This window comes from Marmota monax, unplaced genomic scaffold (genome assembly GCF_021218885.2).
Source record: "Marmota monax isolate L192 unplaced genomic scaffold, Marmota_monax_Labrador192_F-V1.1 WCK01_AAM20220418_F8-fsc00008, whole genome shotgun sequence".
Lineage (NCBI taxonomy): Eukaryota > Metazoa > Chordata > Mammalia > Rodentia > Sciuridae > Marmota > Marmota monax.
The window spans coordinates 20,689,459-20,715,660 of NW_026694432.1; the positions used below are offsets into that span (position 1 = coordinate 20,689,459).

A 26,202-nucleotide genomic window follows, 5' to 3' on the forward strand; every position below is an offset into this window, starting at 1 on the left:
CCATTGGGATTCTGTAATTGAGACCAGACCCCCAATTGTATAGGAAATTTATGACCACATGGTTGGCTGAGGGTAGGGTGGTAAACAGACAGCTCTGTGGAACACACAAGTAGGTCTTGGGCAGTCTCACAAGCAGAGAGGTGGGGCTGCACCCCTGAACGGTGACTCTCAGATCTCAGACCTCCAATGTGAGTTCTCTTCTGCCATGTTGCTCTGTCCCTGGGCAAGTTAATCTCCAAGCCTCAAATTTCTTCCTGCGTGTGAAATAGGATTGACCGTATCTTGTTCACATGAGGGTGTCATGAAATACAGCACTTGGCGCTCCACAAGGTGAGCACCGGCTTAGTAGGTGGGTATTTTGTGGGCAGGAGCTGAGAGATTGTTATTTGGGCATTAAAGGGAATAGTGACTCTGAACTTGGGGACATCTGGTGCTGTAGTTTGAGTGCCCCCCTTTCATATGCTAATGATATTTGGAGGTGGGCACTTTGAAAGGTAACTAGGATGAGATGAGGTCATGAGGGCAGGAAACCAAGATGACATTAGTGGCTTTATAAGAAGTGGAAGAAAGGCCCAACCTAATGCTCTTGCCCAGTCTTGCTGCGTGATGCCCTCTGCCATGTGATACAGCAAGCAGCCCTCACCAGGTGCTAGGGCCAGGCTCTTGGACTTTCTAAGCCTCTAGAACCATGAGCTAAAAATGTGTGTGTGTGTGTGTGTATCCCATGCCCAGTGCTAGGGACGGAAGCCAGGGCCTCATACCTACTAAGCAAGGGCTCTACCACTGAACTACACTCCCAGTCCCTAAATTCTTTTAATAGCTTGCATTTCTCCCTGCCTCCACGTCCCAACCTCATCTTGTGCAAACTCCTGGCTCTGAGGTCACAGCTACATCAGCTCCTCTTGAGACACTGAGCATACCCTGCCTGTTTCCCTCTTGGGGCCTCTGTCCTAACTCTGCCTCCTGCTCTTCATTCAGATCTCAGTTTCTGGGTCACTTTCCCAGAGTGGCCTTCCCTGACCCAGTCTCATCCAATTTAACTCTCCACATGTCTTCTGAGTGGCTGACCTAGGTTTGCAAACTGTCCCCGTCCCCTACTTAGATCTAAGACTTATTCTCTCCTGGCTCACCAGCATCTGCAGCAGGGCCATAACAGGTGCTCAGAAAATATTTATTGCATGAGGAAATATCATTCCCCTCTCTGAGCTCATTTGCCCATCTATAAAATACAGATAATAGCATAGTAACATCTACTTCATAGGTTTGGTAAGATTAAATGGGATATGGGGGCTGGGGTTGTAGCTCCATGGTAGAGCACTTGCCTAGCACACATCTTCAGCACCACATAAAAATAAAATTAAAAAAATAAAGGTATTAAAAAAAAAAGAGTAAATGGAATGTGCATGTAAGGCCCAAGCACAGAATCTGACACCCGTCACTGGTGGTAAATATTTTTACACTTATGATCATCCTGCCTCAGCCTCGGAGATGCTGGGATTATAGGTGTGGACCATCGTACCAGGCCCTGGCCCATTTCTTGTCCCTGCCAAAGCCCTTGACAACCCATAGCAGAGAGAGGGCAAATTCAGAGATGAGAAGTGGAGAAGAGCGTGCTTCGATTTGATTGTAAGTTTATTAGAAAGGCCATGGACAGATGAACCCTGAGTTATCAGCTGAGGAAGAAATGAAAAAAGCCCCTTCCCCTGTGGCCTGCACCCCTGGCCTCCGTGACCTCTGTCCAGTAGCAGACTCAACAGAAATCTGCCGAAAAGTGCTCTCCACGTCCTCTCCCTGGGGCGGCCCAACCTGAACGCAGGGGCCCATGGGTGGGCTGATGCGGATGCTGGTGCCTGGAGCCTGGAGCCAGCAGCTCTAGCCGAAAGTGGTTCTATACCCCTGGCAGAAGAGGCTGGAGGAGGAGCTGGCTGGGGAGAGAGGGAGTTCTGCTTAACAGTCGGTGGCTCTGCAAGGCGATGCCAGGCTGCCGTGGGGGATCTGCCAATGGCTCCAGATAACCGATTGTGGGGCCCCCAGGGTAGGACCCCGAAGCTGCTCCAGGAGTCTCAGCCTCAGAGAGCCCCAGCATGACGCAGTGCCCCTTCTGGGGTTGACTGGCTATTTCTGCTCCCAGAAAGGCAAATGGATCTTGTAAAACTCCACGGGGGTTGACGCCATTATTTTCCTTAAAAAAGGTCAGAGTTTGTACAGTGAACTGATTTCCACCAGCAGAGCCTAAGCCGGAAGAGTCTGTCCTGGGGAAGGAGAAGGCACTTCTCACACCCTCACCAGGGGTGATCTGGGCTGGCTGCTTCCCGGACCCCTCGAGGCTCCAACTTGCTCTGGCCCCGTGACTCAGGCTGCTCCCTCTGGGAAGGATGCTGCCTCCATCAAGCTAGCACCGCCCTGCGGCCTGGGCGCCAGGCCCCTCACAGAGTGGTGGATGGCAGCTTCCTCACCCGCCGCTGGGCCAGGATAGATGACTCGATCGGCTTTAGCTGGGGGGTGGGCTTGGAGCTGTTGAGCGCAGAGTACGTGGCTGCCATGGCTCCCTGGGAGAGGAGGTAAGTCAGATGGCCAGTGAGGAGGTGAGCAGGGGAGGGACACTGCCCCAGGTCAGGCCAGCCCCTCCCAGAGCCCCACAGCCCACCCAGCCCACTATTTCCAGCCTTGGTGGTCCTTCATGGTCATTGCTCCTGCCTCCTCCATCAGAATGGAGGCTTCAGAGGTTGGTAGTTGTGTCCGCCAGAAGACTAGAGCCCCTGAAAACAGGACTGTCTCATTTCCTCTGTCCCACCTCCTGGTCCTGGGCACAGACATGGGATCTCCTGGTTCCACTACCCCAAGTCCTTGCACATGACACCCTGGCCTGGGTAACCTGCCACCCTGCGGCTGCCAGCGGCTGGGTTGGCATACCTTCACAAGCTGCAGATCCTGGTGGGACAGCTGGCTCTGGGGAAGCTTATCTTTCTGGGTGATCCATGGGTGCTGCAGGACCTGCTTGGCTGTGAGACGCTGGTGGGGGTCCACATGCAGCATCTTGGACACCAGGTCCTAGCGGCACAGGGGCAAGGGGGAGGTGTGAGGGGCAGCAGGGGAGAAATCATCTGTGTCCCGCAGATGGGGAAGGGGAAGACAATTGCACTGACCATCTCCCACCTGAACCCTTGCCCCTGCCCTGCGATCCTTTCTCCACAAGCCACAGCTTCCCCAGGCGCAGCCAGGGCGTTCCCCTCTGGGGGCCTCTGCTCTCCGTGCACTTCCAGGAGCCCGCTTGCCTTCCATGGTGGAAAGGGGCAAGAGCCTAAGGGCTGAGGCCGGGCAGACTCCGGTGAGAACCTGGCTCTTCCTCTCATCAGCTGAGGGCCCTGGGCAAGTCACTTCAACTCCCCGAGCCTCAATGTCCCCTCTGAGAAATGGGGGCAACAACACTGCCACACAGGCTGGTGGAAGTGGTGCTGCTTATGAAGGGCTCAACTCTGTTCGCACAGAGGCTCCCAGTGATAGGAACTGTCACCAACACTGAAAACTCTTCCCTCTTTGGGAAGGTCCTCTCCATGGGCAGTTGCTGTGCTTCTGCTCTGTGTCTGGACCCCCGGGGAGGCCTGCAGCCCTACAGCTCCCCTCCACTGAGCTTCCAGAAGAGAGGGGCTGGGATTGTGCAGTCCTCTGTCCCCCACACGGGAAAGGACCATGAATGATCAGTCACCAAGTTACCCAAAAAAAGGGCCAGTCTGCCTACGAAAAGCCCTGGGATGGACCCTGCCCCTCCTCCAAGAGCTTAAAGACTCACCTTGGCTGTCTCCGAAACCGTGTTCCAGTTTCCCCCACTGAGGGTAAACTTCCCACTGCCGATCCGGGTCAGGATCTCCTCTGGGGTGTCACTGGGTCCGTTGGCAAATGGAGTGTATCTGGAGAAAAGCCCACACAGCTGGGTACAGCCTCTGCCCTGGAGACGGGAGGCTGCCCCTCCTGCTCAGACTGCATGCTTCAAGGTGCAGCTCCCGTAGGCAGGGCCTGTCCCCAGGCAGAGCTGATCTCCCCTGAGACAAGCACCAGCCCAGGCTGATCCCAGGACAGGAGTGGGGAGGGCCCGGCCGGGGCACTCACCCCGCCAGCATGGTGTACAGCAGAATGCCCAGGCTCCAGATGTCACAGCCTTCATCGTAGCCCTGGCGCTTCAGCACCTGGCAGGAAGGCAGGGGAGGGTGGTCAGTCCGAGGGGCAGTAGGAAGTGGCCACACACTCCCCAAAAGATAGGACAAGAGTCCCCGCTGTGGCTAGATCTGCCCTCGGTCCCTGAGTCAAGGCTATAGACACTGTAGGCCTGGACAGCGTGGGCCTCTAAGTGCGGCACAAAGCCTCCTGCTGTCCCCACTCACCTCGGGCGCCACGAAGTTGGCTGTGTAGCAAGGCGTCATGAGGAGCCCATTCTCAGCCCGCAGCTGCTTGGCGAAGCCAAAGTCACAGATGCGCAGGCACTCGGGGTTCCCAGACTCGTCCACGTACAGGATGTTGCTGGGCTTGAGGTCTCTGTGCACAACCTAGGGGCAGAGGGCTGGGGTCAGCCTCCATATGGGGAGGCTGCTAGGGAAAAATCTAGAATCCAGGAAGAAGGAAAAGGGCTACCACACAGGAGCCCTTCTCCTGGTGCTACTACTGCCTGCTTGAAATCTCAATGGAGCACCATCTAAGGTGGCAGGAATTCAACCTGCCCAACACTGAACTCCGTAGTTCTCCTCTCAAATCTGCTCCTCACATAGTCACATCCTTCCTGTTGTGTGGGTCCTTTTTCTTTTTCCTCTTACATTCCTTAATAAACCCACAGGTCAACTCTGTTGACTCTGCCATTAGAATATTTCCAGAGCCCAGTCATTTCTCAGCTCCTCGACTGGCGGGGCTCTGGTTCCCCACCATCATCCCCTACCCCTTGGATTAGGGCAGCCACCTCCTAACTGGTCTCCCTGCTTCTGCCTTTCCCCCTACAATGCGTCTCACCATAGACGCCGCAGCGATGCTGTTAAACGTACGTCAGATCCTGTCATCCCAGCTCAAAACCCTCCACGCCTTTCCCTTTTAAGTCCTCGCTAGGTGTGGTGGCATGCTATAGTCCTGACTGCTTGGAGGATCCCTTGAGCCCAGGAGTTCAAGGCCAACCTGGGGAGTTGTTTTGAAAGGAAAAATGACTAGCTAGGCCCAGTAGTGCAGGCCTGTAATCCCAGAGACTTGGGAGGCTCAGGCAAAAGGATTGCAAGTTCAAGGTCAGCCTGGGCAACTTAATGAGACCCTGTCTCATAAAATAAAAAGGGCTGGGGTTGCAGCTCAGTGGTAGAGCACCCCTAGGGTCAACCCTCAGTAACACACACACAGGTATGTCGCAATTAAAAAAAAAAAAAGAAAAACTCCTTATAATGGCCCACATGGCCCCCCTGATCTCTCCCCTCCCCTCCCCCATGTCTCTTGCACTCTTTGCGGGCTCCCCCTTGCTGTATCTGCTTCAGCCACATCAGTCTCTCTGCTCTTCTTCAACAGGCCAAGCACACACCTGCCTCAGGACCTTTGTACCTGCAGTTGCCTCTTTCTAGAACACTCTTCCCTCATCCATCTACCTGGCTAATTCTCTTTTTCCCTTCAGGTCTCTGTTCTTATCAGTAAGGTTTCCCCTGAACATCCCCACAGAACAGCCCCCGGCCACCCAATATTCCTGAGTCTTCTTACTCTGCTCTGCTTTTGTCACACAGTAGCATTTAACACCATGGGACATAATATTTCATTTATTTTCTGAGTCTGCTCACTGGAATGTAAGCTCCATGAGCATTTAGCTCACTACTGATCCCAGCACTCACACTAGCTCCTGGTACAGGGCAGGTACTCCATGCGTCTCTGTTGAAGGAATGACTGGATAGCACTTACCCTGAGGCCATAAGCAAATGACTTTCCCCTGGATCCCGTGTGCTCCTCTGTAACCCAAGGGGGCCCGAACACCCCATTCTGCATGCTCCTCCTCCTCTGCATGGTTGTATTCATAGCCAAACCTCTACCACTTAATTATAATTCTCAGATCTCTAGCCCTGGCCCAGAACTTTCCTGAGTCCAGGCTCATAGATCCAGTTTCCTACCAGAAGGCAACTGCTGGATGTTCCACAGTCTCAAACTCAACCTATTCCAAATGCTAGACATCATGTTCTCACCCTCCTGTTCCTCTTCCCATGAGCTAATGGACTCCCTGGGGAATGTCAGAAACCTTCAATGGGCCTGGTGTGGTGGCGAACGCCTGTAATCCCAGTGACTCAGGAGGCTGAGGCAGGAGGAAGGCAAGTTCAAAGCCAGCCTCAGCAATTTAGAGAGGCCCCAAGCAAGTTAGCAAGACCCTATCTCAAAATTTAAAAATAAATAAATAAAAGAGCTGGGGATCTGGCTCCATGGTTAAGTGCCTCTGGGTTCAATTCCCAATACCAAAAAACAAAACCATTCAATGGCTCCCTAGTACCAGCAAGATACTGCCCTGGGAGGCTCAGCCTGCCTTGGCCTCATCACACATCGCATTCTCTCAGGCACTCTGAGCTCAGGCCACGCGGGCTCCGTTCACAGGAGTCCTAACCATGCCTGCCTGTGGAATGTCTAGTCACCTTGCAGTACCCAGCCAGGGACCAGCACAGAGCAAGTGCTAAGTGAGCTCTGTGCAATGAATGAAGGAATCACACCTCTGAAACATGCAGTCACCTTGCAGGTGACATTAGTTGAGTCCTGCAGACTGGTTGGCTTCATTGTTCCAATTGAACCCCAAGCACTCTGGCAGGTGCCCATGGGAAGTGCAGACTGGAGAACAGATGTGGCCCAGCACAGCCCGCCTCCAGAGGAAAAGGGCCAGACAGATGGCTGGCCCCGGTGATACACTGTGAGTTGCATCCAAGCACTGGAGGAGGCCCTTGGACTTTCTCCTTCCAACATGGTCACTTGACACCACAGTGCAGGCCCCCAGAGAATGCAGGCTGTCTTCCCCAGAGTGCCCAGCCATGCTTGAGAGGCCAGGGATGCTGGGGACACCTGTACAGGTGATATTCCTGGTTTAAGAGGGTTCCTCATCATGATGTCACTGGGGCTATCCACCACTCCATTTTACAGAGGAGGGAACTGAGGCTCTGGGATGAGAATGGCCTTGCTTGTATAGTAAGAGGCAGAGGCAAGACCCAGGTCTGACTGTAATTCCACGGTCTATTGAGCGCAGCACAGATAACACTTTTGGGAAACAGGAACATGGATGTTTGTGATCTTATCCTGCCCCAACAACACAGAGAAATGACAAACTCCACCAGGTCTCATCATGGCGGTAAGAGAAGAACAGGGAGGCAGGGAGACAGCTTGAAAAAGCCCTGCAGGTGGTTCTGCGACCCGACCCTCAGGTGGGGAGTAGGGAGATGATGCGGTCTCCCATCTCACGGTACAGGAAGTCACAGCAGGCTGGGTGACTGTGAGGGAGGCCAGGCTGAGTAGGAACCATAGCAGTCTAAAGGGACAACTGCTCTTGGTGCCAGTCGATAGTCACCGTAGAGCCTGGTTTTTTAAAAGCAGCCAAATCACTACACCTTACCAAACCAACCCCAAACAAAAGTCATCCCATATCGTGCTGGCCAAACAAAATATTTTTATAGGTTAAATGCAACCAGAGGTCAACGGGCCATGACCTCTGGCAGTCACAGGAAGGAGTTGGGCAGGCTGGAGTGTGAGTCTTGGATTTGCCCTCCATAGCTGTGTGGTCCACCTCTCTAGCCCTCACTTTTCTCAACTGTAAAATGGGGATGATAATAGTAATCAAATCCCTGGGTAAGGGCTAGAGATGTGGCTCAGTAGTAGAGCATCTGTCTAGCATGCATGAGGCCCTGGGTTTGATCCTTAGCACGGAAAACAAAACAAAACAAAATCAGAAGACATGCTGTCCAGAGCATCCAATCTTGTGCATGAGTTCAGAGCCCAGACTTCAGATTAGCTGTAAGGCTTCAGGCAAGTTACTTAAACCTCAATCCTCTCACTTGTAAAATAAAGATCACGATGACACATTCTTCATCAGTTCCTTTTTTGTAACAATTAAGTGAGTTTAATATGCAAAGTGCTCAGAACCCTGCCTGGCCTACAGAACGTGGCAAGTGGTGTGAACTGCCAAGAGCAGCCCCAGGGACACTCCACTGCTGAGCTACCTTCCCAGCCCTTTTAAAGTTTAATTTTGGGATAGGGTCTTACTAAGTTGCCAAGGCTAGCCTCAAACTTGGAATCCTCCTGCCCCAGCCTCCTGAGTCACAAAGATCACAGGTGTGTGCCACTGTGCCCGACAGCCCCAGCACCTTTATCACCATCAGCATCCCCAGCAGATGTGCATTCAGGCACCCGTGACAAATTGTTCTGTGTGAATCATCTGGTTAAAGACAGAGCCAGGGGGCTGAGGTTGTGGCTCAGTGGCAGAGTACCTGCCTTGCATTGTAAGGCACTGGGTTCAATCCTCAGCACCACCTAAAAATAAGTAAACAAAATAAAGATATTATGTCCATCTATAACTAAAAAAAAAAAAAAAAAAAGACAGAGCCAAAGCCTGGTGTTGGCTCTATTGAATCTGCATCTCAAAGGCTGTTCCTGGCATAATGGGGACCTTATGGAAACAGACAAGATGGAGTCTGGGGAGTTTTCTCTCTCTCTCTCTCTCTCTCTCTCTCTCTCTCTCTCTCTCTCTCTCGTACTGGGGATTGAGCCTTGGGGTGCTTAACCACTGAGCCACAACCCCAGCAATTTTTATTTTTTATTGTGAGGCAGAGTCTCTCTAAGTTGCTTTAGGGGCTCTCTGAATTGCTGAAGCTGGCTTTGAACTTGCCATCCTCCTGCCTCAGCCTCATGAGCTCCTAGGATTACAGGCGTGTGCCACCGTGCCTAGTAGTCTGAACTTTAATAGGCTTTACACATTAAACAAAGAATGGCTATAAAATAACACGAAAGGAGCAGACAACCCAATTTTAAAACATGGACAGAAGATGGGATCAGCCATTTCAGGAAAGAGGGCATTTAAATGGCAATATGCATGTGAAGAAGCGTCAACTTCACCAGCCATCAGGGAAATGTCAATTAGAGCCATAATGAGATACCATCCACACTTATCAGAATGACGACTTAAAAGATGGAAAACATTGCTGGGCACAGTAGCACACACCTGCAATCCCAGCAACTCCGGAGGCTGAGGCAGGAGAATTGCAAGTTCAAGGTCAGCCTGGGCAACTTAGCAAAACCCTGTCTCAAAAACAAAAAGAAGGACTGGGGATGTGGCTTACTGGTCAAGCACCCCTGAGTTCAATCTCCAGTGACCCCCCCCACACACACATAGGGATCCCAGAGGATCTGGAGCCCCAGTCACCTTTTCCCATCCCTCAGTTTCTGTTGGATTCCCATCTTATAGACCACAGCTACTCCAGATGCCAAATCAACCCAGAGAATGCCCTCCAAATATTTCAATAAGAACAGCTGCCCAGGGGCTGGGGCTGTAGCTCAGTGGCAGAGCACTTGCCTAGCATGGGTGAGACACTGGTTTCGATGCTCAGCACCACATAAAAATAAACAAATAAAATAAAGAACAGCTGCCCATTTCCTCATCAGTTGTCTCTGATATTTGGAGAGGGCCAGACACATTGCAGTTTCCTAAAGTCAACTCCTAGCTTTGGGAAAAATACAATTTCCTTCAAGTGGTTCCTCATACTTGGAACCTGCCTTGTGGAAGGGACTCCCTTTGGAGGCATCTCCTGCTCTAGAAAACTCTTCCTTGCTCTGAGCTTCGGGCAACCCACTGGTAACTCACTGCCGTGGCTTTGTCTCCTAAACCCTCTTGGAGGTAACTTTAACTAGTACTCACTTGACAACAAAACAGGAAAAGGAAACACACTCACTCTTTGATCTCACATGTTTGATCATTAGTCTGTTTGCATTGGCCATTTCAGAAACCAAAGCCACTTCAAACAGGACCATTAAAAGCACATGTGGTAACCAAACTGAAGCTTTGAGTATGAGGTAAAGTTCCTTTTTATAAAAGAGTTCCTGCTAATCAATCACACTTAGTCAGACAGCACCATTTTTGTACACCCTAGTGAAATAATTGATTCAAAAACCCTGAAAGGAGGAAGCCATTACGTGAGGCTCTCTACAACGAGGAGATAGGCCTGTTATCACCTGGCGTGAATAATGGGGGGCAACACAAGGTCATGTGCTCAAAGCACTTGCACCTCATGGAGTGGCCTCCTGCTGATTTTGTTTTGTTTTGTTTTGCCCTATCCTGTTATTATTGTTTTGTAGCAGAATGGCCAATGTATTATTAGGTAACTGCAGATATTTAGTTGTGCACAAGAGAAGTTAGTGTACAAGTGCCAATGGGACATATGACTCTTTTGTTTTGAATAAACACTTGAACACAACTCAGGTCCTATGGCATCTGGACTCCAGGTCTGAATGGAGGAACAGCCTTCCCTGTGCACCTGCAATGATATCACGATTCCCACCCCCCCACCCCTGCCAGTAATCAATGTATGGAAATAGGTGCCAATGATCGAACATGGTCACAATAGGTCCCTTTTCTAGACTTTTCCTTAGTCTTCTACAGACATGATCTGGCCAAGATAAACACAGTTGGAATTCCTTGAAGGTCAATGATTCATAATAGTTAAGTATTCTACATGATTCTCTGGGATCCCAGATCCCGGCTTTCTGAACTTCTCCCATCCCACCAAAATTTGAAGCTACATCTAAATAAGACTCTGGAGCAAGCTGGGTATGGTGGCGCACGGCTGTAATTCCAGAAACTCAGGAGACCGAGGCATGAAGATCCCAAGTTTGAGGCCAACCTGGGGAACTTAGCAAGACTCTGTCTCAAAATAAAATTCAAAAGGGCTGGGGGTGTGGCTCAGTGGTAGAGCACTGGACCAGCATGTGTGACACAGTCCTGGGTTCAATCTCCAGCAATTAAAAAAAAAAAAAGGCTTTAGAGGAACTTGCAGTTTACAGGAAATATGAGCAATAGAGAAATAACATAAATGATGCCACCAGGAAGTAAAAGACTTATTCAGAATGTGGGACATTCTACAGAACAACTGATCTCTTCAGCAAGTAAGTGGCTTACAAAAGGGAGTTTTTACTATGCAGGTGACGTGGGTATACACATTTAACAAAACTCATCAAATTGTTCACAGAACATCTACCTCATGCAGATTTTACTTCAGTTTAAAAAGAAGACTTGCACGCACAAGGCCCTGGGTTCAATCCCCAGCATCACAAAAAAAAAAAAAAAATCCCTGTGCTTTAATTTTGGGATGGGGTTGTGGCTCAGTGGTGGAATGCTCGCCTAGCATGCATGAAGCACTGGGTTCGATCTTCAGCACCACATAAATGTAAAATAAGATACTATGTCCACCTAAAATTAAAAAATAAATATTAAAAAAAGAAGAAGACTTGGATAGAACAACTAAATGAAATAAATGTGTGGACTTTGCAGGGATTATGATTTCAATAATATCCAATCATGAAAAGAGATCAGGATTTCAATTATAATACCCAATCATGAAAAGACATTTTTGAAAGGACAGGAGGGAAAATGTTTTTGTGAATTTATGTGAAAACAACTCACTGCTAATTTTGTTAGTTGGTTGAAAAATAATGTCCACTGTTTTTAAAATTATAGATATATGGGCTGGGGTTGTGGCTCAGTGGTAGAGCACTTGCCTAACTGAGTTTGATCCTCAGAACCACATAAAAATAAATAAATTAAATAAAGGTATAAAAAATTACAGATATATGACTAAGATGATGTGAAGTCTAAAACATGCTTTAAAAGACTTTACTTATAGGGCTGGAGGTTTAACTCAGTGATACAGTATCCCTGGGTTCAATGTTCCAGTATCAAGCAAAAGCAAGACTTTTATAAGCCTTTGCAGGTCAATGTCAAAATGCCTGTAACTTCCTTTCAAATGCATTTTCCAAAATACATATATTAAGGGAAGCTGAGTTAGGAGGATTGCAAGTTCAAAGCCAGCTTTAGCAACTTAGTGAGACCCTGTCTCACTAAGGGAGAGCCGGGGCTGTAGCTCAGTGGTAGAGCGCTTGCTTAGCAGATGTGAGGCCCTGGGTTTGATCCTTAGCACCACATAAAAATAAATAAATTAAATAAAGGCATTGTGTCCACCTACAACTTAAAAAAAAAAAAATTAAAGAAAAAGGTGGGCTGAGGACGTGGCTCAGTGGTTAAGCGCCCTTGGATTTAACCCCAGGTACAAAAAAATAAATAAAAATAAATTAAAGGTTGTGGCTCAGTGGTAGAGCGCTTGCTCAGTGGTAGAGGCACTGGGTTCGACCCTCAGCACCATATAAAAAGAAAAAACAAAAACCTAAACAAATAAAGGCATTTTGTCCATTTACAACTATAAAAAAATTTTTAAAAAGATACACTAAATCTAGAGGAAAATGAATTTCATTATATTATTCTTTAACCTTTTCTATAAATTTGATCTTTCTTCTCAAAAAAGTTGAGGAAAATACTTCAGCAGCAACAAAAAAGAAACAAAGGAGGGCTGGGGAGGTGGCTCAGTGGTAGAAATTTGCCTAAAATGAACAAGGCCCTGCACTGAAAAAGAGAAAGGGAGGGAGGGAGAGATGAAAAGAAAGAAGTGGCAAATGTTAAGTACTGGGGCTAGTTGCCCAGGCTGGTCTTGAACCCCTGGACTCCAGCAATCCCCCAGCCTCAGCCTCCCTAGTGCTAGGAGGTGTGCTCCACTGGGCTGGTTTTGACAAATCTTGAGTTTGGGTGTTGAGCACTCGGGTGGTTACATTATTCTTCTTAGTCCTGCGTGTGTGTTGGGGTCCTGCCTCCCCGCTTACATGTGGCATTTACTGCTAGCCAGCCCTGAGAGTGGGAAGCCGCACTCTCAAGAAAAGTACTTTGCTTCATCCCACAACCACCCCACGATAAGGCAGCTACCACAAGTCTGCAGAAGACCGAAGGCTCAGAGAGGCCAGATGGCTTTCCCAACTACATGCGCAAGTAAGATGAGAAGCCATGACCACAGCACAGTCAATTGGATTTCAGAGGTTACATTCTTTTTTTTCCCTGCTTGGTGCCAGGGATTGAACCCAGGGGCACTTTACCTCTGGGCTACATCCCTAGCCCTTTATATAGACATTTTTTTGAGACTAAGTCACTGAGACTGGCCTCTAACTTGCAATCCTCCTGCCTCAGTCTCCCGAGTCACTTGGATTCCAGGTGTGCACCATCTCACTCAGAGCCTACATTCCTAATCTCACAGACTGATTATAAGTACCCCAAAACATCACCCCATCCAAAGAGAAACTCGGTTAACTCACAGTCATACAGAACTTCTCTACCTTCCGCTCTGCGCCTTGGCCCAGAGCCACGTAGTGTTTACTTGCTTTGTGCAGCAATAAAGGCCACGTTCTGCTCTCTGGCCCTACACCTCTTCCGCCCACTGCTTCCAGCAGCATTTCCTCCTGCATCCATTTCCTGTCTTAGCAACTGGTCCGCAGCCAAATTCACCCCTTGGAAGGCTTTGCACCTCCCTACAGGGACCCTGCTGCTTCCCAACTCAAAGCCCACTCTTCCCCGTGGCTTCCACCCCCACTCCTCAGCCTGACATCCTGGCTCCACTCTTCTCTGGCTGTGGGGTCTTGGGCAAATGACCTCACACTTGTCACCTTACCTGTAAAGTCAGGCCAATAACTACAACTAACTCAGGGGTGTGAATTGAGGTAATATAGGGAAACCTCACCCTACGTTAAGCCTTGGCATAGCAACTGGCACTGAACAAACTGTTCCTTTCTGCAGTTCGGCTTCTGTCTCCCCTAACATCCATCCACTCACCTACACACCTGTCCCTCGCGTCCCCTCTGTCTGGCTGGCTGGGTGGAGACTGGCACTCCTGGGCCAGACCATGGTTCTTCCACTGGGTGGATGGCATGACCTTAGGCACTCTCTGCCCCTCCCCAAGTCCACACTCACCCCCTGTGAGTGCAGATACTCCACAGTCTTGCAGATGGTGTGCAGGACGAAGCTGGCCTCCCGCTCTGAGAAGAACTTCTGCCTCAGTATCTTGTCCAGCAGCTCCCCACCCCGCATCAGCTCGGTCACCAGGTACACGTGTTTGCCATCATCATACACCTGCGGAAGACCTTGCCATCAGGCCCCTGTCCCCAGTGCCAGGCCTGGGGGCTCAGTCACCAGCGCCCAGCAGGGAAGCACGACACGAGCCTCCTGCAGTGTTCTGCCCTGGCTGGACCCTCACCCATCCGGACCCTGTCCTCCTGGACGAGGTGGTGCCGGCCCTGGTCCCTGATGAGCAGGGAAGCTCTCAAGAGAATGTCCGAGTCTCAAAGAGAGGACACTTGGGACCCAGAGTGCCCCTGCCCCTCTATGTGCACTGGGAGGAGGGTGAGAAACCAAGGCATGACCTCCCACAGACAAATCCTAGCGTCAAGGATGCCAGGCCCCGGCCCAGCCTCGAGGACCTCCACTCACGTCTTTCAGGGTAATGATGTTGGGGTGCTGCCCGTACCGCAGGAGAATCTCAATCTCTTCTGAGGGGTCCCGCTTGCTCTTATCGATGACCTGAAGAAAGTGGGAACAAATGGCATGTCAGGGGGATAGACTCCAAGATATCTCCCTGCCCTGGGGGCTCTCCTTCAACCATCCAGAGCTTCAGGCACTAACCTTCCCCGCCAAAGGACCACACCTACATTGGCCTCACCCCCAGCCCAGCAGCCTTGGCCAGGATGTGGTCAGGAGGCCCACCTTGACAGCATACTCCATGTTGGTGGCCTTGTGAACGCAGCGCTTACACACGGAGTAGGAGCCCACACCAATCGTCTCCTTTACCACATAGCCATCACTGAAAACCAGGTTCTTCCCATGGAGTTGCTGCAAGAGACCAAGAGACGAGGCTAATCCCTGGCTCCACAGTGCCAGGGGTCACCCCAGTACCAAGGCCTTCCTGCATGGAGATGGAGTAGGGGAAGAGCCAGGAGCCTGGGGCAGTGCTGGCTGTGTGACCTTGGAAGGATCTGCCCCTCCTTGGGCCTCAGTTTTCTACTCTATACAGTGGACACACTCACTGCCTCCTTGCTTGCCCACGGTGGTCTACAGTCAGAGGGTGGTGGAAGGGTGGGCAAGAGAGTCAGAACACATACTGAGAGGTGCATGGTTCTGAGAAGCCTGGGCAAGCCCAAGGGGGTGCAGAAGTGCTGAGCTGGATTCCAGCTCTGCCACTTTCTGCAGCTTTGGGTAGGAAGCCTCCTGTTTCAGGGTGTCACAGCCCTCGGCGTGGGGTGTCTCAGGTTCTGAGACACTAACAATAGTAAATGCTCACACAGTGTCCCCCGTGTGCTGTGTGCCGGGCACTATTCCAAGCACAAACATCAGGTGGCCATGTGTCACCTGTTGTTCTCATATCCAGTCTGGTTTAATATTTGTCTTGGACAAAGATGTCCCAGTTTGGATAATAAATTACAGTCATCTTAACTTTACTTATATTAGCTCAGGTAACCCTCACAGCAACTCTATCATTACCTCCATTTACAGATGGGAAACTGAGGTCTGGGAAGACAAGTGTCCCAGCCAAAGTCCCTTTACCTTGGAGGCTCTGGACCCAGGCAATGAGATCTGGAGTTGGCATTTCCTTTTTTTTTTTTTTTGGTACTGGGGATTGAACTGGGTGCTCTACAACTGAGCTATATCCCTGGCCCTTTTATTTTTTTTAATATTTATTTATTTATTTATAATTATATTTTTTAGCTGTAAATGGATATTTTTATTTATTTATTTATTTATATGCAATGCTGAAGATCGAATCCAAGGCTTCACACATGTGAGGCAAGTGCCACAACTCCAGCCCCACATTTATTTATTTTTTTAGTTGTAGTTGGACACAATACCTTTATTTATTTTTACGTGGTGCTGACGATCGAACCCAGAGCCTTACAGATGCAAGGCGAACATTTTACTGCTGAGCCACAACATCAGCCCCTTATTTATTTTTATGTAGTGCTGAGGATTGAACCCATTGCCTCACATGTGCTAGGCAAGCGCTCTACCACTGATCCACAACCCCAGTTCTGCCCTTTTAATTTTGAGAGAGTCTTGCTAAATTGTCAGGCTGACCTCAAACTTGTGATCCTCCTGCCTCTTCCTACCCAGTAGCTGGGATTACAGGTGTATGCCACCGTGCCCCCACCCAGAGTCTACATTCTTTTTTTGGAGAGGGTACTGGGATTGAACTCAGGGGCACTCGACCACTGAGCCACATCCCCGACCCTATTTTGTATTTTATTTAGAGACAGGGTCTCACTGAGTTGCTTAGCACCTCACCATTGCTGAGGCTGGCTTGAACTTGAGATCCTCCTGCCTCAGCCTCCTGAGCCACTGGGATTACAGGCGTGCACCACGGCTCCTGGCCAGAGTCTACATTCTTGTCTCTCAAGTCTAAAACTCCCATGAAGCAGCGTAACATACAAACAAGGGATAAATGTGGACAGGCAAGTTCCCTGCTACCCAATCAACTAGGGCTTCAACAACCACTTCCCAACTCTACCCTGGGCATCCCCTGGCATTTGCCCTGACCCTGGTCTGTGCTAGGAAATTTATATATTCATGTTTCCATCCAATGATGAGAGCCACTGTGTGAGGCAGCTTTATCAGCCCTGCTTTATAAATGGGGAAGAAGATCAAGGCGCTTGCAGGCCTCTGGCTCACCCAGGGGCACTGGGACTTGACCCAGGGTTGTGCAGCTCCACAGCTGTGCCCTTAGCTGTTCTGCCCTGTGTCTTCTGGGTGGAAAAGAACAACTGAGCAGCAGTCCCCAGCCTCCCTCACCTGTACCACCGAGTGCAGGGGGGCCTGTGTGGCCCGAGGTTTGCCATCGTCCTCCATGAGGCCAGTGGCCACGAAGCTGAAGCCACGGAACAGCTGATGGGCACCAGCACTCGGGGGGATGCCTGGGGAATCTGTAGGGGTGGAAGGAGGATATGAGCCTAAGGGGGTACCCATGACCCTGGAGCAGCCCAGCACAGGGAGACCATGGAGGTCCTGCCGGTCGCAGTAGCTAGCCATGGTGGGCCTTAGGGGCCCACCCACTCCAGGCCTCAGCCCATCTGTTCACAGGTGTGTAGAGCAGCCAGTCCCATCGCATGGGGGACCTAAGACTCTCTCATTCAGCTTCCAGCCCACGCCAAGCCCAGGCCAAGGATCCTGAGTGCTTCCTCCCTGGCCTCCTGGCCTCAAGTCCGCCCCTTTGGGTCCATCTTCTGGACGGCAGCCAGAGGGAGGGCTCCAACACAAGCTTGCCTGCACCCTTCACATGTCCCTGCTGCCCCCAACTCCTCAGTGTGGCAGCTGAGACCCTGGTGGTCTTGGCCTCCTGTCTCCCTTTTCTGCTGACTGCCATGCTGGGTCTCCAGACCCTTAAAAGGGTCTCTGTGCCTCTGTGCGTGCCAGTCCCTCTGACCAGATGCTCCTTGTCAGGGGGCATCCGCCCTCTAAGGCTCAGCTCCCACGGCCTCCCTCTAAAAAGCCTGACTGTCGCTGCTCCTCCGGCCCCTTCTCCTATGAACCTCCCTTCTAAAAATGGCCTGAGCTCCATGAGGCAGGCGGGGTGGGTCTTGTTCACCACCATTCCCCACAGCTGGCACATGGCAGGCACCTGGTATGGATTTGTCAGACAAGTGAATAAAGATGAGGTGGATCACCCAAAGACGTGCTGAACTCCCTGTCACCAGCAGTGTGCAGGCTAGAGTAGAAAAGCACCCCCTTTGCTCAAACATCTCAGAACTCACACCCTCCCCTCTGTCCACTGCTGAAATCTGGCCAAGAATTTACCAGGCCCCCTCCCAAAGTCTCCCCTCTGGCTTCCTGCAGCGACTCTTGGGAATGAGTAGGGCTGGGGCTGAGCCCATGTTCCTGATGAGTACACTGAGGTCCAGCAATCAGGACAGCCAAAGCTGATGCCCACGCTTGGCCCTGGCCTGTGGGCGCTGTCACCTCTGCTCTGCCAGACTGTCTCCACCACGGCTTTGCTGGGTCAGATTCCTTATCTCTGACGTGCACAGGCCTGATGTGTTGAGTCCTCCCAGTGGGCGGGAAGGCACCTGGGGCAGGGGTCCTGCTTTTTCTATTGTGCCTTGGCCACCCACACAACTCGCTCTCTCACCCAAACACAAAGAGGCCCACAGAGCCCCAGAGTGGGAGAGACAGGTGGCGTGAGACAGGGACAGAGTCACAGTCCCACAGAGGCAGACACTCATGGCCTGTCTACCCACATGGCCAGGCCTCCCAGAGATCCTAACCACCCCCGTGCCCCAGGGCGCCCCATTCCCTGCTTCCCTCCTATACCAGCCCCAGGCTGACAAACCAGACAAGGGACGCACCCTTGGGTGTGCGGGATGTGAACTCAGTGTCAAAGTAGAAGGTGTCGTCAGGTTGCGCCACGGCTGGCTTGAAGGGTGGCTTGATCTCACGACGGTATAGCTTCTGCAAGGTGGGGTGGGTGCTCTGGTCACCACGGTGCCCCCACGTTGGCCCAGCAGACAGTGGCATAACGGCTTGCCCTGGGGAGGCCAGCCCTCACCCCAGGAGCGTGCCTTCACCCTTTCCTCCATTCCTGAGGCCCTCATTGGCAGAGCCCCCCACCCCTCACCCTGACACACTCACATTCCAGTCGATGGTGGAGTAGAAGACATGCCGCTTGATTTCCTCTGCCCCATCCGGGCCGGAGCCTGAAAGAGCCCACATAAAGGGTCTACCCCTGGATGGCGCAAACCCAGACAGCCCCTGCCTGCCAAGCAGCTGCATAGGGCTATGGGACCAGCTGCTGGAGAGGAGGAGGCGCTCACCCTGCCAGATGCACCCAGCCACTGCCCCAAGGCCTGAGGCCCATTCAGCATCTCGAACTTTCTGGAGCCTCTGATGATCAAGCTCCAGAGTACTTATTGAAGAGGAAGGTCCATAGAGATTAGGCAACTCTTCCCAGACCACCCAGTCAGGACAGAAGCTGGATTTATCCTGAGATCTCCTGAGGGCCCTTGACCCCTCCTGACACAGGTTCTATCTCTGTTCTTCTTAACCTCTTGTCACTTTCAACCATGAGACAGGCTGTCGTTTCATTCAATCCCAGGGACCTGATCTGGACTGGATCTCACAAACTGGGTCATGTTCCAGGTGATCTCAGGAGTGAGGAACCCTAAATACACTGAACACTCACTCCCCACCAGGCACAGACGTTTTTCATCCACAGGGCCCTGCTAGCTGGCCTGGGACCACCATCCCCACTAAGACAAGGAATCTGGGGCTCAGAGAGGTGAAGCACCTGTCCGGGTCACATAACTCATAAATGGCACTCATTCACTCAACAAATATTTATGGAGGCCCCACTGTGTGTCAGCAGCGGGGACAGATGCAGCTGGGATGAGGACTGAGTGTCTTGCTCCTGAACTCACGTGCCTTCTCTTGGGCCAGCAGCCTTGGCGGAGAATCTGTGTGGGGGCCCTGTCCTTGTCCTCAGAGGGAGTGGGGATGACTCAGTTCCTGCCTCCCCCTACACACAGGTCACCCCCTCCAACACCACACATGGAGCCAGAAGGCAGGGTGGCCAGGGGCATTGTCTGCCCACACAAAGGACAAGGGGCCCCTTTCAGCCCCAGATGTGTCCCTGTGGCCTAGGCTGCAGCTGCACCCTGCTCCCTACCACCCCATGCCCTCCCCTGAGCTGGGGTTGCTTACCGAGCCGGTTGGCAGGATTCCGCTTGAATAGGGCCCGTAGCAGGCTCTGGGCTTCTGTGCTCAGAAACTGGGGCATGCCTAGCTTTGCCCTGAAACAGCCCCCAGGTCTCATCAGGGCTGAGCCTCGCCCCAGAAGCCACAGCTCCCCTCCCCCTATCTGTCCGGGTCTCATTCCCAACTTAGTCTAGACAAGCCAACCACTAACTCACCTGCCAAAGACTTCAAGGATCCCCCCCACGGGCACAGAAAGGGGGCTGTGGAAAGTGTAATGTTTAACCCAGGAGAGTCCCATACATGAGGGCCTCAGAGGTAGGGACAGGGTAATCCTCTGGCCCCCCAAATGGGGTGGAACTTGGGGAGCCCTTCCAGTACCAGGGCAGGGCTGGAGCTTACTTCAAAATCAGGGTCATGGTTTCCTTCCGGTCCTTTCCCTGGAAGGGCAGGGAGCCCGTCAGCATCTCAAACTGCAGAGGACAAGGGTCCATTTAGGCTCCACCCATCTCATACACCAGCTGGCCTCCTCCTGCCCAGACCACCATACTCTAGCCTAGGATACTTTTTTTGCTGCGCTGGGGACCGAACCCAGAGCCTTGCATATGCCAGACAAGCCCTCTACCACTGAGCTATATCTCCAGCCCTTTTTATTTATGTATCTAAAATTTTGAGGCCAGTTCTCACTCAGTTTCCCAGGCTGGCCTTTAACTTGTGAGTCTCTTGCCTCAGCCAGGAGTAGCTGGGATTACAGGTGTGAACTGCACCTGGCTCCGTCCCAGGATTCTTGCTGGTCTGATGGACCTCTGAGCCCAGCTGCAGCAAAGACTGCCCCTTCCCTTTCCCCTCTGCCAACCCAGACCACTGGGAACCACAATGCTAGGGGCCTGAGACCGAGAGACCCAGGGCCAGGTCAGGGGTGCCCCATGGGGGGTCCAGCCTGGTATCCATCCACCCAAGAAAGGAAACCGTGGCAGCATGTCAGATGAGGCCAGCTTGGCTGTGAGAGGACAGGGGAGAACCTTGGAGATGACCAAGCCCCTCACTGTATAGGGGGAAACTGAACCCATCCTGGACTGGATCTTTTTTTTTGTACTGGGGATTGAACTCAAGGGCACTCAACTACTGAGCTGTACCCCCTGCCTTATTTTGTATTTTTTTATTTTAGAGACAGGGTCTCAGTGAGTTGCTAAGTGCCTCACCATTGCAGAGGCTGGCTTTGAACTCGTGATCCTCCTGAGCCACTGAGATTATAGGTGTGTGCCACCACACATGGCTCTAGGCTGGATCTTTTACCTCTGCCTAGGTACTCACCATCAACACTCCGTAAGACCACCAATCTGCACTGTGAGTGTGGCCCTGGCGGTTGACGACCTCGGGGGCCATGTACTCTACCGTCCCACAGAAGGAGTAGGCCTTCTTCTCGTGGTCAATAGCCTCCTTGCTCAGGCCGAAGTCTGCAGCAAGGAGGGCACAGGACAACCCTTTAGGACCTCTGCCTTCCTCCTGCCACACTCTGCACACTCAACTCCCCTGCCCAGAAGCATGAGGGCATCGCCCCGTCACACTCATGAGAAAGCGAAGGCCCAGAGGTTAGGTGACCTCTCTAATCCCATGATTTCATCTTGAGGTGTTCCTAGTTTGGGGCCTGGGGTTTGAACCCTTCCAAATAATTGGCACTCCCTCCCTGGCCCTCAGCTGGGACCTATCAGGAATTCTTTCTACCCAAGTCCAGAGGCCTGAGAGGGCCAGTGCCCACCACTCACCAGTGAGTTTGATGTGGCCCTCCTCATCCAGAAGAATGCTGCAATAGAGACATGGGAGTCAGGGTCTACCAGAGGCCGGAACTGTGTGGGTTCTGGTGACACCACAAGGCAGTGGGTCTTTGGCTTGCCCAGAGGAGATGCCTCGCCCAGATCTATCTGATGAATGAGTGTTGGACTGGGTTGTGGCAGCGCCAGGCAGGTGTGCTGCTGACCTCCTCCATCAATCCCTGCAAGAACTGTGTGCAGCAGGTTCTATTACGGTCCCATTTTGCTAATGGGGAAACTAAGGCTCAGGAAAGTTAAGTGACTCCCCACAGTCACAGAGCTGGTAGGTGATGGAGATAGGATTTGAATTCAGGTGTGCCTAGCTGTTTTTGAGATGGACTCTCACTATGTTGTCTAGGCTGGCCTCAAACTCCTGGGCTCAAGTGAACCTCCTTCCTGCCTACCAAGTGGCGGGGACTATAGTTGTGTGCCACCATGCCCAGCTTGAGGTGTGCCTAATGCTAAAGCCAGATCCCATTCTACACCACAACTTGCCTCTGGATCCCAAGTTATCGTTGGAAGGTACTGTATTTAGGTATTAAGGGAAATTCTAAAAATGGCCCCAATAAGGAATGCTCTTAATTACACTGGATTAACAAAAAAGTGGGGTGGGGGTGTGTGTACCTGCCTTGGTCACAGCAGCACTGGTGATTAGACAGCCCCTAACATGAGCCTGCTGCTGTCCCTTCCCCCTTCAGATAGCCCCAGAGACGGGGAAGTTCCTGGGAGAACCACACCCACCCCGTTGGTGTGGCCCTGTTCTAGAAGAGGCCTGGAGACTGTTTCTGAAGGGCAGGGCAGGGGGGGACTTCACTCACTTCTCAGGCTTGAGGTCTCTGTAAATGATGCCCAGGCTGTGCAGGTGGTCCAGGCCCAGAGCCAGCTCGGCCAGGTAAAACTTCACGTCCTCCTCTGTGAACATGACCTGCAACAGGCAGGCAGGAGCTGCAGCTGGAACCGCTTCTTCCTCAGGAATGGGGATGCTGAGTGGTCAGCAGCTTCCTGGTCCCAAGGGTCCACCCTGGGGACATAACCCAGCACCACAGACCTTTCTCTCTCTAAAGGGGTTTGAAGTATGAAATGACTAATATACAAGTCACTCATTGTAGCATTGTTTGGAATCAGCAAAAGGCTGGAAACAGCCCACATGTCCAGGAGCCTGGAACAAACTGCCTGTCCCCTGCATAATGGAGCCTGTGCAGCCACCACCTAGAACAGGAGTTTCTCTGTGATCCGATAGGGAGCAATTGCGGAGGTAGACTGTCTTGAAAAAGGACAGGTACAGAACTGTGTACTCAGAATGGCGCTTTTTACATAAGAAGGTGGGAGGTGAGGGTTCAGATCGTGTATCTGGCTTGTTTGTAAAAGGAACATGGGAAGGTTAAACAGGAAACCAACAGAAGTGTTCATCTATGGAGGGGTGAAAGGGACTAGGTTAGGAGGAGGACTTCTCAATGAATAGTTTTCTTTTGAATCATGTATTACCTACTCAAACATTAAAATTATATTTTAAAAATGAAGTTTAGCTAGGCATGTGGCACACGCCTGTAATCCCAGCCACTTGGGAGGCTAAAGCAGGAGGGATCACACGTTGGAAGCCAGCCTCAGCAACTTAGCGAGGCCCTGTCTCAAAATAAAAAGCAGGGATGTAGCTCAGGTGGGTTCAATCTCAAGTACAAAAAATAAAATAAAATTTGAATAAAAAATAAATTAATTAACTAAAATTAAAAGTTCGGTTTTCTTTAAAGGCTGAATTGCATTAATGGTCCCAATTTTTTATTTGGCTCAGATTATTTTGTATCCAAATCCCCTTGGATAACATGTGGGACAAGAATGCTAACGTTTCTAGCTTTCTGGGTGGAACTGAGCTTCTCCCATGCTCATGGCCTTGGCCAGTGCAGCCCTGAAAGAATGGAGTTGGAGAGGTGAGAGGTACACTCACCCTCCAAAACAGGGTGGCATCAAATCCAGGGCCTATTCATCCCCAGCCCATCTTGGGAGAAACTCTCAGCAGCTTTGCCAAGTATGACCTCTATGCCAGGACAGGTGACATCTCCTGCTAGGGGCTGCTGGGTAGGCCTGCGAAGTTCCAGGCCCAGGGCCACGTTGGATGTGTTTTTCACAAGACCCTGAGACGGGAGGCCTGGTCATGCCCCCGGATCTATCCTGGGGCTGTCAGTGGGACATCAGCTCACCTCTTTTTTTTTTTTTTTTTTTAATTTTTTATTGTGGGTTGTTCAAAACATTAAGCTCACCTCTTTTGAGAGCCGTGTGAAGAGGTCCCCACCACGCAGGAAGTCCAGAATGAGATAGAGCTTGCCCTCGGTCTGGAAGGCTGGGAAGAGGGGAAAGGCCATGGTGGTCAGCTGGGCCTTGTGACCTGCCCCTTGGGCCCTGGCTCCCGTGGTCTGCCAGGAGGGAGGTGGGACAAGGTACAGGAAAATGCAGCAGACCATAGGCATGGACCAGTGCTGGGTAGGAGATCAGGCAGGGTGTGCGGTCTCACCATAGTGCAGTTTCACCACAAATGGGTGGTTTACATCAGCCAGGATGTCTCTCTCCATCTTGGTCCGAACACGGTCACGCACTGGCCAGAGGAGAAAGGAGTCACTAAGAGTCTACACACCGAGCCACTCTCTCGGTTCCAACTAAGGGCTCTTTTCCACTTGTTCCTCCAGGCCTGAGCTCCCACGGTCCCTCACCTAGGGCTCTGGGGACACTCGATCTTGATTTCCTTCTTCCTTCCCAGGCTGCTCTGCTCCTCGGCTGGCTCTCTGCCCCCGTTCCTCATGGCAATGCCCAGGGCTAGGCCGTGGTACCCCACCAGTTCTCTGGCCTATCTCCCACCATGCTCCGTTGAGGGCCACAGAGCAACTGGTGTCCCTGTCTGTCCTATTTTTTGAGGTCTCCAGACTTTGCCTCTGTACCTCCCCGCAACACTCCTTTACCAGGCCCCTCTCCATCTGCCATCAAAATTCCCAAATTCTAGTCTGGGGTGTTGAGATTTGGTAACCTAGGGAGCTAGCTAGAGGGGTAGATTTTCTGGGTCTAAAATCCTGAAAAATCCTGATTGATTGCTCTGAGTGGGGCTTCTCCACATTTTTTTCCTTTTTCTTTCTTTCTTTATTTTATTTTATTTTTTTTTTTTTGGTCCTAGAAGTCACATCTCCAGATCTTTTTATTTATTTTTTACATTTTTGAGATAGGGTGTCCTTAAGTTGCTGAGGGCCTTGTTAAATTTGCTGAGGCTGGCCTTGAACCTGACTTGAACCTGAGTTGCTGGGATTAAGACGCGTACCACTGCCCCTAGCCACATGCTTTTCTTTTCCTTTGTTTTCAGGACCAGGGATTGTATCAAGGAGCACTTAACCACTGAACCATCTCCCTAACCCTTTTTAAAATATTTTGAGACTGGTCCTTGCTTAGTTGCTGAGGCTGGCTTTGAACTTGTGATCCTCTTGCCTCAGCCTCCTGAGCTGCTGGGATTATGGGCATAAGCCACGCACAGGCCTTTATTCTGCTTCAACTCTTTTAGTGCCCTCACTTTGACACAGCAGGGTCCGTGCCTCTGAGGTTAACTATTGCAGCCACAGTTTCCCAAACACACCTTATATTTCCAAACCACCTCAGGTAAACGGTCCCTCCTTCTTGGAGTGCCCATCCTCAGTCACCGGGGTCTGGAAAACTCCTAACTCATCCCGCCAGGCACATCTCACATAGCTACTACTTAGGTGTCCCCCCAGCCCTCAACCTGCCCCCCTTTCAGGCTCCAGCTTTGACCATCGCCACACACAGGTCACAGCCCTGTACTGCGGGAGCATGAGGAGTCTCCCCCAAAACTGCCTTCACCCCACAGGCAGCCCTTCATGAGCCACACGGCCGATAACAACCTTAAGCTGTCACTCCTATTCTCCCCACCACACCCCCAGCCAGGGCTAGGCTTGGACTCCACCCTGCAGTCGCCACACTGGCTGCCACACCAGTTAGTGACAGCCGCCCCGCATCCTCTTCCAGCTGTCCTCAAACCACTTGAAACCTTGGAATTCTAGACTTTGGCTTGGGGCTCCCTTCCACACCTTTCTGCCACCTACCTCCATGGCTTCCTTGATTCACCCTCTTATGGGCCCAGTTGTCCCCGGTCTCCCCACCTCTTCTCTTAGGCCCTTCTCCACCCTGAGCTGAGAGCCAGAGACTCTTCCAACATCACGAAGCACCTCTGCTACCCAAGCACCTGTGCCTGAGCAACTTGATACTGATGAATTCTGGGGGATATGCCCCTCACCCTGCCACAAGCAGGCTGCATTCAACCAAATACCACTCTAGACATGAGCCTTCAGCCAGCCACCTTCACTTGGCTTGGGAGGGGGGCCTGAGGGCAGGGGCGGCTGAGAGTAGGCCTGTTTCTCCACCTTCGTGCTGGGTGCTCCTGAAGATGGAGCTGCCTCCCTCATCCCACCCAAGCCCCATGAGACCCTCTTACCTTTCAATGTTGCCTTCTTTAGCACCTTCATGGCATACAGGTGCCCACTGTCTGGCCGGGTGACCTTGCGCACTAGGAAGACCTGAGAGGGCAGAGGAGGAAAAGCCAGGGAGAAGCTGGAAGGGGGC

General features: G+C 51.5%; 1 protein-coding gene across 5 annotated transcripts in view; it reads right to left on the reverse strand.

The window, feature by feature from the left end:
- Positions 1-1,614: 1,614 nt before the first annotated feature.
- Rps6ka1 (ribosomal protein S6 kinase A1) overlaps positions 1,615-26,202 on the reverse strand; it is a 41,272-nt gene continuing 16,684 nt past the window's right edge. For all 5 annotated transcript variants that reach the window (XM_046468835.2, XM_046468836.2, XM_046468838.2 and 2 more), the window contains 19 exons: positions 26,075-26,156; positions 24,101-24,181; positions 23,850-23,929; positions 22,413-22,519; positions 21,550-21,587; positions 21,098-21,240; positions 20,186-20,256; positions 19,793-19,881; positions 18,725-18,789; positions 18,442-18,544; positions 16,892-17,022; positions 14,816-14,941; positions 14,543-14,632; positions 14,027-14,185; positions 4,380-4,541; positions 4,108-4,184; positions 3,791-3,908; positions 2,914-3,051; positions 1,615-2,549 (listed from right to left, as the gene is read on the reverse strand). In XM_046468835.2, coding sequence (XP_046324791.1) covers positions 2,427-2,549; positions 2,914-3,051; positions 3,791-3,908; positions 4,108-4,184; positions 4,380-4,541; positions 14,027-14,185; positions 14,543-14,632; positions 14,816-14,941; positions 16,892-17,022; positions 18,442-18,544; positions 18,725-18,789; positions 19,793-19,881; positions 20,186-20,256; positions 21,098-21,240; positions 21,550-21,587; positions 22,413-22,519; positions 23,850-23,929; positions 24,101-24,181; positions 26,075-26,156 — 1,983 coding nt within the window. In that variant the 3' untranslated portion in view covers positions 1,615-2,426. The remainder of the gene's footprint in view (positions 2,550-2,913; positions 3,052-3,790; positions 3,909-4,107; positions 4,185-4,379; positions 4,542-14,026; positions 14,186-14,542; positions 14,633-14,815; positions 14,942-16,891; positions 17,023-18,441; positions 18,545-18,724; positions 18,790-19,792; positions 19,882-20,185; positions 20,257-21,097; positions 21,241-21,549; positions 21,588-22,412; positions 22,520-23,849; positions 23,930-24,100; positions 24,182-26,074; positions 26,157-26,202) is intronic.